Source organism: Carassius auratus, chromosome 11, assembly GCF_003368295.1.
Source record: "Carassius auratus strain Wakin chromosome 11, ASM336829v1, whole genome shotgun sequence".
Lineage (NCBI taxonomy): Eukaryota > Metazoa > Chordata > Actinopteri > Cypriniformes > Cyprinidae > Carassius > Carassius auratus.
This window is the reverse complement of record NC_039253.1, coordinates 3230146-3248445: the sequence shown is the minus strand read 5'-3', so window position 1 is coordinate 3248445 and position 18300 is coordinate 3230146. Positions and strand designations below refer to the sequence as shown.

The 18300-nt window shown below is 38.1% G+C and overlaps 1 protein-coding gene across 1 annotated transcript; it reads left to right on the top strand.

The window, feature by feature from the left end:
* Window positions 1-2347: 2347 nt before the first annotated feature.
* On the top strand, window positions 2348-6903 carry LOC113110782 (neuronal acetylcholine receptor subunit alpha-2-like). Its single transcript, XM_026274963.1, has 5 exons — window positions 2348-2555; window positions 2687-2731; window positions 2862-2971; window positions 4192-5554; window positions 6259-6903. The coding sequence occupies exons 1-5, from the start codon at window positions 2382-2384 to the stop codon at window positions 6382-6384; spliced, it is 1818 nt and encodes a 605-aa protein (XP_026130748.1). The 5' UTR covers window positions 2348-2381; the 3' UTR covers window positions 6385-6903.
* Window positions 6904-18300: the final 11397 nt, after the last annotated feature.

Below are 18300 nucleotides of genomic sequence, written 5' to 3'. Positions count from 1 at the left end.
GTGTTGCTATATGCTTGCTTGGACATAAATTTAGCTTTATATGATACAATTCTGTATATAAAACTCATATTTCTGTCTATTAAAGCACCACTGAATTGCTCTCTCTTATGCAATCCTGGTTCCTGGTTCTTATGCAATCCATATATGCCTATTGATAAAAGCTGACATGATATTACAAGCGGTTACATTAGATAAGCATTCAGGGTGTGGATGATATTGATCCTAAATGTCTGAGTTTAAGCGTGTGTGTGTGTGAACGAGAGAGAGAGAGAGAGAGAGAGAGAGAGAGAGAAAAGGATGTCTCAGTCAGGTCTTTTCTCTCAGCACTTTAATGAAAGTCTGGATATTGGGATTCAAGGTTAAATTCAAAGGCGTGGATGGACACCTTCTCCATGGGCATTTGAAAATAGCATCTGATGAAACAAATTATGAATGTTGATAACTGCGATGCGTTCTCAATCAGAAAAAAGCTCTTAGCAGCTGGTTTGCGTCCAACAATTAGTGTTTGTTGGTAAACAGATACTGTAGGTTATACGGTCTTGCTATTAGGTAAAGGGATCATTCGTCAACTGTGAGGGGAAAACATTTCGTTTCACAACTCCAGGGTGTTTTATGTATGGTGAAAATGTGTTGCAAGCTTTCCCTGCATGTTCAGTTCATATCTGTATTACTCACAGGGAAATTGCAGGTCATCCATGGCTGATTTATTGCCTCTCCAGACAGATGGTTAATCAGTTTCTTGGTGGATTGCAGGTGTGTGCTGTATTGGAAACAGCATGGATAAATATTCTATTTACTCTCTTTTAAAATGTTAATCTACACCTGACAGCAACTTTTGGTGGTTAGTTCTTTATTAGACATGCATTATGGTTTTCTTAAAGGGCTAATTTATCAAAAAAAATTGATAATTGTAATGATATATATATATATATATATATATATATATATATATATATATATATATATATATATATATATATATATATATATATATATATATATATATATATATATATATATATATATTAAAAGGTTAAGCACACAGTGTAACAAAACAATTCAGGTTCATCTTATCAGGGACAAACGTCTCTTCTTGTAATTAATAGGCAGAAAGCATCCTGAGTTTGGCTGCCAATGCATATCTGCACCGCTAGATCACTTCCAGACATATTTCAGTCGGTTTACGTCTCCTTTCCTTTGACTTTTCATCCTCTCTCACTCTCACCCACACACCTGCTTGCTCTTTTGATACTGGATTTTTGCTATCTTAAATTTCTTTAAATCCTAACATAAAATAATAATAATAATAATAGAAAAATGTAACTAGCTCATGTAATAAAGACATTAAAATAATGCATTTAGCCACATCATTTTAAGGATTTTGTCCCTAATCAATATCTTCCTGCCCTCTCTCTCTCTCTCTCTCTCTCTCTGTGTGACACATTCTCAGGTATAAAGCGCAGCCTCCGGCACATAACATCTACTCATCGTAATAAGCAGAGATTGGAAAGTGCAGGGGCCGGGGAGTAGAGATACTGAGAGTGAAACAGCAAAACAAACACAGAGAGAGAGAGAGAGAGAGAGGGAGAGATGGTAGGAGAGGAAGTGGGAGGGAATAGAGTCTAATGACAGCTAGAGATGCATTCTGAGGAACCCCTCACTTTTACAAGAGGTTTGGACACTGAATGACTTTTTGTGGCTGTTTTCAACTTTAACTTTTGGGGGTCTTTTTTCAGTTTAAGGATAGATGGTCTACGGGGCTTTTCAGGGATGTTTTTTATGTGATTTTGACTTATATTAGCCCAACTGGAAATAGTTTTGCGTTCCGGTGACGAAATTCTTGCAGAGAGGGTTATCATCTGACATCAGGTGGACAAGATGAGAGCAGCGAGGAGTGTCTTCTTTCTTCTTTCTGTCTGTCTGCAGCAGGCATATGGTAAAGTCTGACCTTCAGTTTAACTTTAAAAGTAACTCGCTGCAGTTACACAATGCACAGCTTTCCTATTTATGTATTGATGCAGTGTGAATGAGGGGGTGAGAGCAGCTCTGGGGCTGTTTTGCCACAAAAAAAAAAAAAAAAAAAAGTAACTATAAAAATAATACTTATAATATATATATATATATATATATATATATATATATAATGTGCAGACACTATCACTCTCTCTTTTAGCTTATTCCCTTTATGATATACTATAATAATAGTTCTATATTTATAATAACATAATTCTTAATAATAATATAATTATTATAACTATAATAGTATAACTATTATTTGAAATAACAATAAACAGCAAGTTCTGCATGTTACAAATGGAAACAGCTTTTATCCTATTTTCATAATTTAAGGCAGATTTAACCAGCACTGTGGAAACTAGTTTATGTATTTTATCCTCTCACCAGTGTTTTCCAGCACTCCAGCTCATGCCCTTGCGGAAGAAAGACTTATCCGGTCTTTGTTTAGAAACTACAACAAGCTCTCTCGTCCAGTGGCAAACATCTCAGAGGTGGTTTTGGTCCACTTTGGCCTGTCCATTGCTCAGCTCATCGATGTGGTGAGTCTCAGATGCACTCCAGCACAGCAACATCCTAAAAAACTGTAAAGTTACCCATTACCCAAAAACTGTAAGTTAGTCTCATTACTCACTTATGCATGGATGTCCTATTTTGTTTCATAATAAACCAGGATGAGAAGAATCAGATGATGACCACAAACGTCTGGGTGAAGCAGGTAGGTTTTCATCATAAAAGAATTGGGCATTAATGAGATTTGTAATTGGATCTGGGCTCTTGTTGCTTCACTCTCCATCCCTGTCATACCTGCTGGTTGTGAGCAGTGATGAGCACACGTTTCCCTGCAGGAGTGGAGCGATTACAAGCTGCACTGGAACCCAGAGGAGTATGAGAATGTCACCTCCATCAGGATCCCCTCCGAGATCATCTGGAGACCAGATATCGTGCTCTATAACAAGTGCGTGAAGCTTTTAACAATCCGGAATTCAGCCAAATCCATTTCTTAAAAATCGACATCCTCAAACACTGTTATCCTCCTGCAGTTCCAGCCTTGTAAGGTGTTCACGCTATTCTTTGGGTACCTGTTAGTTAACTCTTTTCCTCAGGGTGATGTGCTTCTTACAGAGGAAACGGGTGCATAAAATTTGTACTCTTAAATCCCCATTTAATCTTAATTCTGTATGTCTTCTGTTCATGTAGTGATAACTAGAAGACATGGGAATTAGGCTGTGAGTTTTGATCTGTGCTGCCCTTATAAGATACCAGGTTGAAGTGAATAAAATTATAGACAGAGTAGCCCTACTTATAAAGGTGCATGGTGTGCTGGTTTTGCACTTAGTGAAAGCCATCTCATACATTACAATTACTGATCAGAAATGCTTTATAAGTGGTTGCCTGTTTTAGAAATGTAGCCTTTAACATTATTTGTCAAATCTACAAAATTAGCATAAGGTAATGTAAGGTAATGTAAAGTGAGGATTTTTTTTTTTACCTTGATGTTACACAGACTTCATAAAACTATCAGAATTATGACTTTCAGCATCTAATTCTGTTTTGATCACAAAATGGAAAATTCTTTCACTGTTTAATGGGCCCTGATATTGTTCCACGTCTGTTTGATTCATTGGAGTTTGCAAAAATGATAATAATAATAGATAATAATGACAAGAAAACAAGTCTGTCGTTCACGCTGTCCGGTTCCAACAAATGACTCTGAATCGGTTCTTCTACAGAATCAACAAACATCTGACGCACTTCAACAAAGTTACAGTTAGTTTCATTGACGTACAGTCATGTGAAAATTGTATTGATTGAAGATTGAATTCAATATTATATTTGAAAATTTTGTAGGCCAAGTCATTTTTGACCAGGAACATCACAAGTGTGACAAAGTGGGAGGAAAAAAATATCATGCTTTTTTGTTAGTCGTGATATGCTGTGTGAGGGAAGTCATAAGGTTTCAGTCCAATGATGTGATAATATAATATAAAATATATTTGCTTTATTAAGAAGAAAGTTTTGAAAGTTGAATGGTTAAACAATTGTCAAAGACGTCACAGCTTTAATGACGGTTTGGCTCACTGTGATTTACTCTGACACCACTAAAGCGGTCTTTCACATTGTTTGAACGATATTTCATTGCTGGTTCTGTCTGACAGTTTTGTGTTTAATCTGCAGTGCGGATGGAGACTTTGCGGTGACTCACTTGACTAAAGCCCAGGTGTTTTACAACGGCAGGATCAAGTGGAAACCTCCTGCCATTTATAAAAGCTCCTGCAGCATCGATGTCACCTTCTTTCCCTTCGACCAGCAAAACTGCAAGATGAAATTCGGCTCTTGGACGTACGATCGGGCAAAGATTGACCTGGTCAGCATGGCCAGTGACGTAGACCAGATGGACTACTGGGAAAGCGGGGAGTGGGTCATAGTAAACGCCGTCGGCACTTACAACATCAAGAAGTATGAGTGCTGTACGGAAATCTACCCAGATATCACATACTCCTTCATCATCAGACGTCTGCCCCTGTTCTACACCATCAATCTAATCATCCCCTGCCTGCTTATATCCTGCCTGACCGTGCTGGTCTTCTACCTTCCCTCAGAGTGTGCGGAGAAAATCACGCTGTGCATCTCTGTCCTCCTCTCTCTGACTGTTTTCCTCCTGCTTATCACCGAAATTATTCCCTCGACCTCGCTAGTCATCCCGCTCATTGGCGAGTACCTCCTCTTCACCATGATCTTCGTCACTCTCTCCATCATCATCACAGTGTTTGTGCTCAATGTCCACCACCGTTCATCCCGCACGCACAGCATGCCCCACTGGGTCCGCCAGCTCTTTCTACACCTGGTGCCCCGTTACCTGTTCATGAAACGTCCGCCTGCCTCGGGTAAGAGGAACTGCGGGAAACTGATCGAGATGATGCACAAGCCAATGGCATCACACTCCATGTTCCTGCGGAACAACATTCTGGATATTTCTCCGCAAAGTCCGCTCCCTCATTCGGACGTGACCTCGGTTGCCCAGTTGGATCAAATTCAGCAGGACTCTTCCCCCAAACCCATGTTTTTCTGCAGTTCTCCCAGCAGCCAGTATTCCATCCTGCAAGAGGAAACGTTGCAAACATCTCAAACGCTGGCCCTTGGTTATACGTGTGCATTCACAAACAGCATTTTTGCCTCAAGCACAACTTCATTTCCAGGTACTATCCTTGGTACTCTGCTAGACACCGTCCCGCAGGAACGAGCCAAGTTTACAGAATGTGATATCCAAGGCCGGAGTGCCGAGGGCATCTCCATCGCAGCCAAAGAGAGAGTTCTGGGAGCAGAGAGCTGTCAACACTGTCTCACATCTGAGAGGACGAGTCTGCAGAAGCTTGATCAGGAGGAAGCCGGGAGGTGTACTACACATAACTTGCCCAGCGCCCAGATCTTCAGCTCTAACAAAGACAGCACTACTGATCTGTCGCAGTCCTTGATAAAAGCCTTGGAAGGAGTTCAGTACATTGCTGACCATCTGAGAGCAGAGGATTCAGACTTTTCAGTAAGTATTACTTATTAAAAAAGTGGTTCACCTTCAGGACAAATGACAATTATTTTATCACTGACGTGTTATTCCAAACCTGTGTCACTTCCTTTCTTTGGGGGAACACAAAAAGAGATGTTTTGAAAAATGTTCACATTAGGGCAGTGGATTTAATGCATTCATTTGATGGAAAATAGAAAATTAATGGAAAAAAATGATGTGTTATATATGAACACCATCCCGACCCGATGTAAAACGGTGCGGGAAGCTTCGCTGTATGATTACATTCTTGTTTAAACTCATATGTGTTAGGAATGACATGAAGGTAAGAAATACATTTGTTTTTAGTAATCCTGGGAAAAAAATGCAATAAAGATAAGAGTAAACACAAACACAAAAGAACTTTAAAGGTAAAAAGAATGTAACAAAGAATATCCAGGATCGAAAAACTTACAATAAAAACCTTACAACATTAGATTCCTCTTTAGCTAGAGATTCTTCTGAGGCACTTTGAACTGGCCTTTGATACTAGTATTATTTTTTTATCACTGTTCTTGCTACAATACAAAAAAAAAAAAAAAAAAAAACAGAAAACACTGTGGTCTCACAGGAAAGTAGTCATCCAAAAAAAAAAAAAAAAAAATTCAATTCTGAGAGGGAAAGGCATGAGTGGAAAATATATCATGATATCTGAAATGAATGAATCTCCTTTTTCCCACCAGGTGAGGGAAGATTGGAAATACGTTGCCATGGTGATTGATAGAATATTCCTCTGGATGTTTGTGCTGGTGTGCATTCTGGGAACCGTCGGACTTTTCCTCCCACCGTGGCTGGCTGGAATGATCTAGATCCTTGTGTGGAGTCTCTTGACTCTTTGCTCGGTCGTCGTGATTTTGCAAAGGAAGACATGTTCCAGGATCCATATTACTAACCAAAAATATAGACCTAACCCAATCCCTACCCCTAAACCTAACCCTACCCACAATGTATTCCTAAAATCAGAGAGAAATGAAAGGTGAATAACAAGGGTGTACAAGCATCAAACCCTGAATGTAAGCCTAAAACTGACATGTCTTCAAAACGTGCCCCATGATTCTGATTGGTTGATTGGAATGTTGTTCAAGGAACATGTTGTGCTTGGTGGAATCATGTTCACCGATTGGATCTGTGTAGGCGGGGAATGGCCTTGTCAATCACACTTGACTTCAGTGACCTCATTAAACGTCTGCTGTCATGGAAATAAAGTGATGTTTAATGTCATTGCTTCTCAGTGTGACAGGGAGATAGTAGTGGGATTCTGTGCACTTTAAGGACTGTTTTGGGTTAAATGCAAGTTCATGAAAAATTATGACATAAAATAAAATTAAACTGATGTGACCATTTACTCTTTCAAAATCAATGATTTTCTTTATCCTGTGGAATTTCTCTCTTCCATACAAATACAATGAAGCGAGATGTAACAGTTCACTATTTCTGTCTTAATTTACTCACCTTATTCCAAACCTGTATGTGTGTCTTTCTTCTGCTGAACACATAAGATATTTGAAGAATGTGGGTAACCAAACAGTTGGTCCCCATTGACTTTCATACTATTTTCTTCATCATTAATCATTTTTGAGTGAACTATGACTTTGTGTCATCATGTCATCATTTTTTATATTCCGAGTTTTCTGAGGTCATCAGTCTGTGTGCAGTAACCTGCCCTATTTAACCTGGAACCTTCCTTTAAAGAAAATTGGGTGAGTTGATTCAATCTGTCACTATATACATATCTAAAACACAGACATAAACAAAGAATACATCTACTTGAATAGTTTACAAGAGAACAGATGTAAAGTATTTACATCAATATTTTCACCTATTCTGAGAATTCACCCTTCGTTGAGAGTTTGATTGACATGCGATCTGACCAATCATAGAACGTGAAATGTGTATTGAAGACTCTCTGTGGTTGAAACATCTAATATGTATTCAAGTTTATGCCGTGCAGTTAATAAAAATAGATGAACAGTTCATGCGGAGCGATCGGTCACAACACATGAGAAAGCCACAAAACTGTACTTTTTCTTTGTATTTCTATTTTTAAAAATGAAGAAATTTTAAAGCTGAAACTTTCTCATAACAAAATTATGTGAAATTTTTAGTGAAAAATACATTGTGGAGCAAATAGGACACTGACAATGTGACGACAGACAAGACAGAGCAGGTTACTTAAAGGCATACAGCTCAGATTTGCCAAAATAGTGCTACGCTGATTTGGAGAGACACAGAGGAGAGGAATTGTTTAATAAAGTCGTTATTTTTGTTTTCTTCACGTACAAAAAGTATTCTCGTCGCTTCATAACATTACGGTTGAATCACTGATAGCAGATGGACTATTCTGACGATGCTTTCCATACTTTCCTGACAGATTGTTGTAGCGCCTCAGTTCAAACGGCATGTGAACTGATCTTCTTTTTATATTTACTTAAAGTATGAAATTAACATGATTAAAAAAAAAAACAGCATATCCTGGTTAGGTATGTTTTGAAGCATAGCAGCTGGTTTGAGCTGGTCCTGTGCAAACCAGCTTATACCAGCTGCCATGTTTTAAAATGTACTTAACCAGCTTATGCTGTTTTTTTCCCAACAGGGTTGTCAGACAAAATAGTGTATTTGGCATCATGATTGGTCAAATCGCTTGTCAATCAAGCTCCCTGCGAAGGGCCAATCGCACATGGATTTCAGTGTCTGAGAATGACTTGGAGGAGATTTCAGCTCTGGAAGGTAACATAGGTGACAGCCGTTTGTTCAAGTCTGTCCTGAACGTAATATGAATTCAGAAAGATCATTTCCCAAGGACTGCTTGTATTTCAGCTGTATACAATATTACCTGAATATATCAAAAATGAAGACGCTCTAAGAAGCAGGTACATCTTAATTTGTACCAACACTATTTATGTCCGCATTTCAGTAACAGCTTTTAACAAATACTTTAAAAAAAAATGAGTATGCCAAATGTTGCAAAATTATTAACTAAATTAATTTGCAGGGGCTATTCATAACAGGAAGAATGACTGTTTGAATTTTTTAAAAATGGGATTAATAAATGTGAGATGATTTAGTAGCTGAATGTTAAAATTAAAAAAGCCATATGGACGAGTGATGAAAAGTCTTCAGAAGACAAGAAATGAGTCCAGTTATAGCAAACGAAAACCACATGAGATTTGTGTTTCAAGTCTGCCTTTCAACTATTTTGTGATGGATTTAAGATTGTGCCATTAAATGCTGAAATTTCCCAATAAAAGGTTTAGTAAGACATGTTCTGATAACTTCCTGAGCAATACCGAAATACCTGTCAAGGAAAATCTTCTCTAATACCCCTCTCTCCTCTCAGATAGTGGATGAGTTGACCTACAAGAGAAGAGGTCACAGGTTGAGTTTAGTCCGCGTCTCAGGGCAGATGGAAAGCTCAGGCTGTCAGAATGAACCTGTGGTCCTCTTCAAGAGCATCACACACCTCCAGCGCCGATACTGGATTTCACCATCCACACAGTCATGAAAGAGTTAGGCAGCCACTTTAAAACGTGTACTAATTGTTATTCCTTTGTCTATTATACATTTTTTAGTGTTCCTGTAGCTCAATTGGTAGAGCACTGCGATGTAATGCTGGGAGTTTGAATCCCCGAGAACACACGATAAGTAAAAAATGATAGCCTGAATGCACTGTAAGTCCCTTTGTATAAAAGTGTCTGCTAAATGCATAAATTTAATTTATCTACTGGGTTTGTTTTTGTAATTTTAAATGTAGCATACCAGAGATTCAATTTCATAGCTTCATATAATATATAGTATATACTGTTCCAAAGAAGATTTGCTGAAGAAAGTTGGCTGGGTGAATTAAAGCAAAACCAATATGCAAAGGCAGTTCTTCCAGCTTTGGTTCATCAATACTTAAATGTCCACCAGCCAAATATAAATGATCTGCAGAAAAAGCAACATATATTTAGTATTACATTTAATAAATAATGATTTTACCAATAATAACTATCAGTAAAGTCTTATTTTTTATACCATTTTTTTTTTTGAGGTGAGAACTATATGTTGGATAAACTATCACATAGTCTCATGCATATGTAACGTCGGCTGAACGTCTAACGTATAAAAGCACCCAAAATGGGAACCATATGGAGTCAATTTAACGGCACATATATATATATTATTTGCAACGCTGCTTTTATTTTGCGTGTCAGTCTAGTTTGAGCTTGCGATACCATCAAAACGAGTGGATCGTTTATTTTTATTCAGTAGCATTAAAACATTTATGTTTTCATTTTATTTCCTTTATTAACAAATGTACACTCTTAGAAAAAAAGGGTTTATTGGGGTTCTATATAGAACCATAGGGTTCTTTACTCAATTCCAAAGAACCTTTTATGCTAAAAAGGTTCTATAATGACAAGAAAGAACCTTTTTGGCACAAAGGTTCTTTAGGCTATTATTCATTGATATATTACATTATTCTGCAACATTTTGTATTTGTAATTAAATTATTGTTTGTAGTAACTTAATATCACATTTTAATCATGCTGATTTTTGGAGAAAAACTGAAATGGCACTTTTCGTGTGATATTGATTAACTACATAAAATGATATAAATATATACATTTTCTAACCCCAATATCTTGAATTATGTGATCATTCACATGCATTCATAAATGCATTTGAATACACCGAATAATGCAGTGAAAGAACGCACTCAAAATGCACACACGCCACGCGCACTAGTATGACTTCATCATGTAACTTCACCTGCTGGCGAGGTGGTACTTTTTCAAAGTTCCAGAACTTTCGGGGGCGGGACTTGGGCGCTAAACATCCTGATTGGTTGAGTTCAGGCAGCGTTAGTTGAGTTCAACCATCATTTATTCAGATCATTTTCAAAATATTACTGTTATTGTGTCATGAAATGTAATTTTAAAAGTATTTCAGGCGAGAATGTAGTTGTTTAAAACTCAAATCTGTGGTTTATTTATAAAGACAGTGCCTATTTAAATATGTGTTTCGCCAATCTCGGAGACGGGAATTCCACGCGATCAGCGGGAGCTCAGGCCTCAGGTATTCGACTAGAGCAGCTTCACCTCGGCTAGACCTTTTGATATGTGCCGCTGGCTCTGATGTCTCTTTAGTGGTTAAACATAACATATCATTAGTTTTGGGTAAATCTAACAGGTTATCTCTGGTCTTTATTCCATTTATCTATATGTTAAAATGAAAATAAAATGTGTTTCGCCAATCTCGGAGACGTGAATTCCATGCAATCAGCGGGAGCTCAATCTTCATGCATCCCCTGAGAGCAGCCTCACCTCGGCTAGACCTTCTGATGTGTGCCATTGGCTCTGATGTCTCTTTAGTGGTTAAAAAAAACATATAATTTGTTTTTGGTAAATCTAACAGGTTATCTTTGGTCTGTATTCAATTTATCAGTATGTTAAAATGAAAATAAAAAAAGGCAAATTTATATATAAATTTATAGTTTCATTGTAATGACTTTATATACACATTTCCCTGAGCTAAGTACATTTCTGCAGCTGTTATTATGTTTAATATTTCTCATGCTTTGTATTGAGAAATGTGCGCAGACCTACGTCAGTCTATTTGCCTAATCTTCCCTGTACTTACACCACGGTGGTAACGCAGAAAGCAACAGGTCTGGGGGGAAAAAGTTCCTGGGAAAAAAGTTCATGGTACAAATGTTCCGGGTAATTTTCGATGGAAACGCGGCATAAAATGATTTGCGAACCCGCTCCAAACTCCCGAACTGACTCAGATAATTCACAATATGAAGTTCCCATCCAAATCAAATGACACTTCCATGCTACTATTGGCATAGTTCTCTAATTTCATAACATTTACTGAAATTATGGTACGAAAAGTATGTTGTTAACAAATAAAATATCAATATTTCCATTCCAAACTGCTTTCCACGTCGAAACATCCATGAACATAACCAGGTGGTGAGCAGATCACTCTCTCACTATTTGATTGCTCTAGTCTTTTTCCACTCATCATCATCATCCACCAATCAGAACACACAAGAACTCTTTGACCACAGCTGCTGTGCTTCTAAAGCTCTTGCAGCAGCTCAAGACTGGTTTTCTCTGAGGTGGTTGGATCACATCAGATTGTGGTTAATCTTGCAGATCATGACTTATATCTACTCTTCCTCTCCCTGCAGTTTGGTAATATAAAGATTCCTCATTTGAACTCCCACCTTTTCTGTGTGTTTTATTGTTCTGGGTCTGAATTTGGGCTCCTGGTGTCTCAAAAAAGAAACATTTTCAATCTCCAAGGTGAACGTTGTGACAACAAACTCTTAGAAAAAAGGGTTCATTGGGGTTCTATATAGAACCATGGTTCTTTACTCAACTCCAAAGAATCTTTTATGCCAAAAAGGTTCTATAATGACAAGAAAGAACCCTTTTGGCACAAAGGTTCTTTAGGCTATTATTCATTCATTCATTCATATCTTGAATTTTGTGATCATTCACATGGATTCATAAATGCATTGGAATCCACCGAATAATGCAGTGAAAGAACGCACTCAAAATGCACACGCACACAAGTACTTCATCATGTAACTTTACATTAGCCTAGATGCGTGCACTTTTAAGGCACAATTTGTTTAGTTTTTGAATATACTTGATACTGTTAAAAGGTACATCATTAAAACAAAAAATACGATTTCACATATCACACCTAAACACGCGTGGAAAACGTAATTGGAACTAGCTACTAAATTAGTTAAAAATGCCTATCCATATACAGCTATGATTCGCGATCCCCAAACTGACTCAAATGATTCGCGATCCCCAAACTGACTCAAATGATTCGTGATCTCGCTACAAACTCCCGAACTGACTCAAATGATTCGCGAACCCGCTACGAACTCCCGAACAAATAATTTGCGATCCCCAAACTGACTTAAATGATTTGCGAACCCGCTACGAACTCCCGAACTGACTCAAATGATTCGCAAACCCACCACGAACTCCAGAACTGATTCAAATGATTAGCGATCCCCAAACTAACTCAGCTGACTCAAATGATTCGTGGACCCGCTCTGAAGTTGCGATCTGACTCAAATGATTCGCGAACCTGCTCTGAAGTCCCGATCTGACTCATGACTCAATTGATTCGCGCACCCGCTCTGAAGTCGCGATCTGACTCAAATGATTCGCAAACCCGCTCTGCAGTCCCGATCTGACTCATATGACTCAAATGATTCGCGGACCCACTCTAAAGTCGCGATCTGACTCATATGACTCAAATGATTCGCGGACCCGCTCTGATGTCGCGATCTGATTCGCGAACCCGCTCTGAAGTCCTGATCAATTTTTTTTTTCTTTATTTTAAACAGTTAGAACACAACAATAATTTTCAAACAACAAAATATAAGAAAAATAGAGACAGAGAACATTTCAGCAACATAATAAAAAAAAATGAAGTCCCGATCGAACTCAAATGATTCGTGAGCTGCTCTGATGTCCCGATCTGACTCATATGACTCAAATGATTTGCGGACCCGCTCTGAAGCATAGACAGTAAAAGAAATGGACACAGCGACCCCGTTGGATTCAACGGATAAAAATGAAGTCAATTAGAAGCATGCACTTCCTGGGGGTTGGGCATACTGTGCAGACTCAAACTGAGCTTGATGACATAGATGTCACGTGAACAACCTGTAAGTATATTAAATAAAATCTACTGTTGGGTAAGTACATTTTGTATTATTTGATTAACGTGTTTGAGTTTTAATTGTTTGACAAGAAGGAACCGAGAGGAATGATGCCCACATTGTCAACTGAAATTCACTGAGTAAAGCTAAAATAAGCTAATGTTAGAAGGCTAAAAGTTACTTATATTGATGTAATTTTTATTGGTACGCTTTAATTAATTATTCAGGGGACATCACAGTCCACCTGTCTTATCAGAAATGTCCTGTTCACTTTTTCACAGTTACACACCTAGTTAAGGGTCTTTCTCAAGGGCATCATCACATTAAATCACACAATCTTTTATACAATAAAAATTAAATCTAATGCATGTTGATTGCCTTTTTGTAATGTTTAATTCATGATTCATTCATCTTGCTCCAAGTTTTTTTTTTAGCTGTAGACCATAAAGATATTTTGAAAATAAGTGCATGTCATTTATCTTTTTATTTATTTATTTATTTATTTAAATAAATATATTCTCTTTCCTTCAGATGCTATGAAGTGAATGCAACGATGGCAGAAATGATTCGCGAACCCGCTCTGAAGTCCCGATCTGACTCATATGACTCAAATGATTCGCGGAACAGCTCTGAAGTCCCGATCTGACTCATATGACTCAAATGATTCGCGGACCAGCTCTGAAGTTGCGATCTGACTCAAATGATTCGCGAATCCGCTCTGAAGTCCCGATTTGACTCATGACTCAAATGATTCGCGGAACAGCTCTGAAGTCCCGATCTGACTCATATGACTCAAATGATTCGCGGACCAGCTCTGAAGTTGGGATCTGACTCAAATGATTCGCGAACCCGCTCTGAAGTCCCGATCTGACTCATATGACTCAAATGATTCGCGGACCAGCTCTGAAGTTGCGATCTGACTCAAATGATTCGCGGACCCGCTCTGAAGTCCCGATCTGACTCATATGACTCAAATGATTCGCGGAACAGCTCTGAAGTCCCGATCTGACTCATATATGACTCAAATGATTCGCGGACCAGCTATGAAGTTGGGATCTGACTCAAATGATTCGCGAACCCGCTCTGAAGTCCCGATCTGACTCATATGACTCAAATGATTCGCGGACCAGCTCTGAAGTTGGGATCTGACTCAGATGATTCGCGAACCCGCTCTGAAGTCCCGATCTGACTCATATGACTCAAATGATTCGCGGACCAGCTCTGAAGTTGCGATCTGACTCAAATGATTTGCGGACTCGCTCTGAAGTCCCGATCTGACTCATATGACTCAAATGATTCGCAGAACAGCTCTGAAGTCCCGATCTGACTCATATGACTCAAATGATTCGCGGACCAGCTCTGAAGTTGCGATCTGACTCAAATGATTCGCGAATCCGCTCTGAAGTCCCGATTTGACTCATGACTCAAATGATTCGCAGACCCACTCTGAAGTCGCAATCTGACTCAAATGATTCGCTAAGGCTAAAATGAGCTAATGTTAGAAGGCTAAAAGTTACTTATATTGATGTAATTTTTATTGGTACGCTTTAATTAATTAAATCTCAGAAATGTAAACTTTGAATTATAAACAGTAAAAGAAAGATTCATATGACTCAAATAATTCACGAACCCGCTCTGAAGTCGCGATCTGACTCAAATGATTCGCGAATCCGCTCTGAAGTCCTGATCTAACTTTTTTTTTCTTTATTTTAAACAGGTAGAACACAACAATAATTTTCAAATAACAAAATATAAGAAAAATAGAGACAGAGAACATTTCAGCAACATAATTCTGATCGAACTCAAATGATTCGCGAGCTGCTCTGATGTCCCGATCTGACTCATATGACTCAAATGATTTGTGGACCCGCTCTGAAGCATAGACAGTAAAATAAATGGACACAGCGACCCCGTTGGATTCAACGGATAAAAATGAAGTCAATTAGAAGCACGCACTTCCTGGGGGTTGAGCATACTGTGCAGACTCAAACTGAGCTTGATGACATAGATGTCACGTGAACAACCTGTAAGTATATTATATAAAATCTACTGTTGGGTAAGTACATTTTGTATTATTTGATTAACGTGTTTGAGTTTTACTTGTTTGACAAGAAGGAACCGAGAGGAATGATGCCCACATTGTCAACTGAAATTCACTGAGTAAGGCTAAAATTAGCTAACGTTAGAAGGCTAAAAGTTACTTATATTGATGTCATTTTTATTGGTACGCTTTAATTATTTATTCAGGGGACATCACAGCCCACCTGTCTTATCAGAAATGTCCTGTTCACTTTCTCACAGTTACACACCTAGTTAAGGGTCTTTATCAAGGGCATCATCATATTAAATCACACAATCTTTTATACAATAAAAATTAAATCTAATGCATGTTGATTACCTTTTTCTAATGTTTAATTCATGATTCATTCATCTTGCTCCAAGTTTTTTTTTTAGCTGTAGACCATAAAGATATTTTGAAAATAAGTGCATGTCATTTATCTTTTTATTTTTATTTTTTTATTTTAAAAATAAATATATTCTCTTCCCTTCAGATGCTGTGAAGTGAATGCAACGATGGCAGAACACCTGAAGCACGCTCCAAGAAGAGCTGAGGGTGGAGGTTACACAACAAATGAGACAAACAGCTGTAATGTGTTATATGTGGGATAGTTCACCCAAAAATGAAAATAGTCACAATTTTCTCACCCTCGTGTTACTACAAACCTGTATAACTTTCTATGTTCTGCTTGACACAAAAATTTTTGGAAGAATGTTTGTAACTAAGCATGTCTCGTCATCTTAACGATCATGATAATTTTTTTCTACAATGGCAGTTAATGATTTGTGAGATTGTGATATCTGCTTGGTTACAAACATTCTTCCAAATATCTTTGTGTTTATAAGACAACTGGGTAAGTCAATGACAAGATTAATAAAGACATGATAAAAGGAAACCCTCTTTTAACATTCCAGTCGAACACACGTGAACGCATTCTCAGACATGTAAACTTCGAATTATAAACAGTAAAAGAAAGATTCATACTACTCAAATGATCCACAAACCCGCTCTGAAGTCGCGAACTGACTCAAATGATTCGCGAATCCACTCTGAAGTCCCGATCTGACTCATGACTCAAATGATTCGCGGACCCGCTCTGAAGTCCCGATTTGAATCATATGACTCAAATGATTCGCGAACCCGCTCTGAAGTCCCGATCTGACTCATATGACTCAAATGATTCGCGGACCCGCTCTGAAGTCCCGATCTGACTCATATGACCCAAATGATTCGCGGACCCGCTCTGGAGTCGCGATCTGACTCATATGACTCAAATGATTCGCGGACCCGCTCTGGAGTCGCGATCTGACTCATATGACTCAAATGATTCGCGGACCCGCTCTGGAGTCGCGATCTGACTCATATGACTCAAATGATTCGCGGACCCGCTCTGGAGTCGTGATCTGATTCGCGAATCCGCTCTAAAGTCCTGATCTAACTTTTTTTTCTTTATTTTAAACAGGTAGAACACAACAATAATTTTCAAATAACAAAATATAAGAAAAATAGAGACAGATAACATTTCAGCAACATAATAAAAAAGAAAAATGAAGTCCTGATCGAACTCAAATGATTCGCGAGCCCGCTATGATGTCCCGATCTGACTCATATGACTCAAATGATTTGCGGACCCGCTCTGAAGCATAGACAGTTAAAGAAATGGACACAGCGACCCCGTTGGATTCAACGGATAAAAATGAAGTCAATTAGAAGCACGCACTTCTGCATACTGTGCAGACTCAAACTGAGTTTGATGACACAGATGTCACGTGAACAACCTGTAAGTATATTATATAAAATCTACTGTTGGGTAAGTACATTTTGTATTATTTGATTAACATGCTTGAGTTTTACTTGTTTGACAAGGAGGAACCGAGAGGAATGATGCCCACATTGTCAACTGAAATTCACTGAGTAAGGCTAAAATTAGCTAACGTTAGAAGGCTAAAAGTTACTTATATTGATGTAATTTTTATTGGTACGCTTTAATTAATTATTCAGGGGACATCACAGCCCACCTGTCTTATCAGAAATGTCCTGTTCACTTTCTCACAGTTACACACCTAGTTAAGGGTCTTTATCAAGGGCATCATCACATTAAAGCACACAATCTTTTATACAATAAAAATTAAATCTAATGCATGTTGATTACCTTTTTCTAATGTTTCATTCATGATTCATTCATCTTGTTCCAAGTTTTTTTTTTTAGCTGTAGACCATAAAGATATTTTGAAAATAAGTGCATGTCATTTATGTTTTTTTTTTTTTTTTTTTTTTTTTTTTTATAATAAATATATTCTCTTCCCTTCAGATGCTGTGAAGTGAATGCAGCGATGGCAGAACACCTGAAGCACGCTCCAAGAAGAGCTGAGGGTGGAGGTTACACAAGAAATGAGCCAAACAGCTGTAATGTGTTATATGTGGGATAGTTCACCCAAAAATGAAAATAGTCATAATTTTCTCACCCTCGTGTTACTACAAACCTGTATAACGTTCTATGTTCTGCTTGACACAAAGATATTTGGAAGAATGTTTGTAACTAAGCAGATCTCGTCATCTTAACGATCATGATAATTTTTTCTACAATGGCAGTTAATGATTTGTGAGATTGTGATATCTGCTTGGTTACAAACATTCTTCCAAATATCTTTGTGTTTATAAGACAACTGGGTAAGTCAATGACAAGATTAATAAAGACATGATAAAAGGAAACCCTCTTTTAACATTCCAGTCGAACACACGTGAACGCATTCTCAGACATGTAAACTTCGAATTATAAACAGTAAAAGAAAGATTCATATGACTCAAATGATCCACGAACCCGCTCTGAAGTCGCGATCTGACTCAAATGATTCGCGGACCCGCTCTAAAGTCGCGATCTAACTCAAATGATTTGCGGACCCGCTCTGGAGTCGCGATCTGACTCATATGACTCAAATGATTCGCGGACCCGCTCTGGAGTCGTGATCTAATTCGCGAATCCGCTCT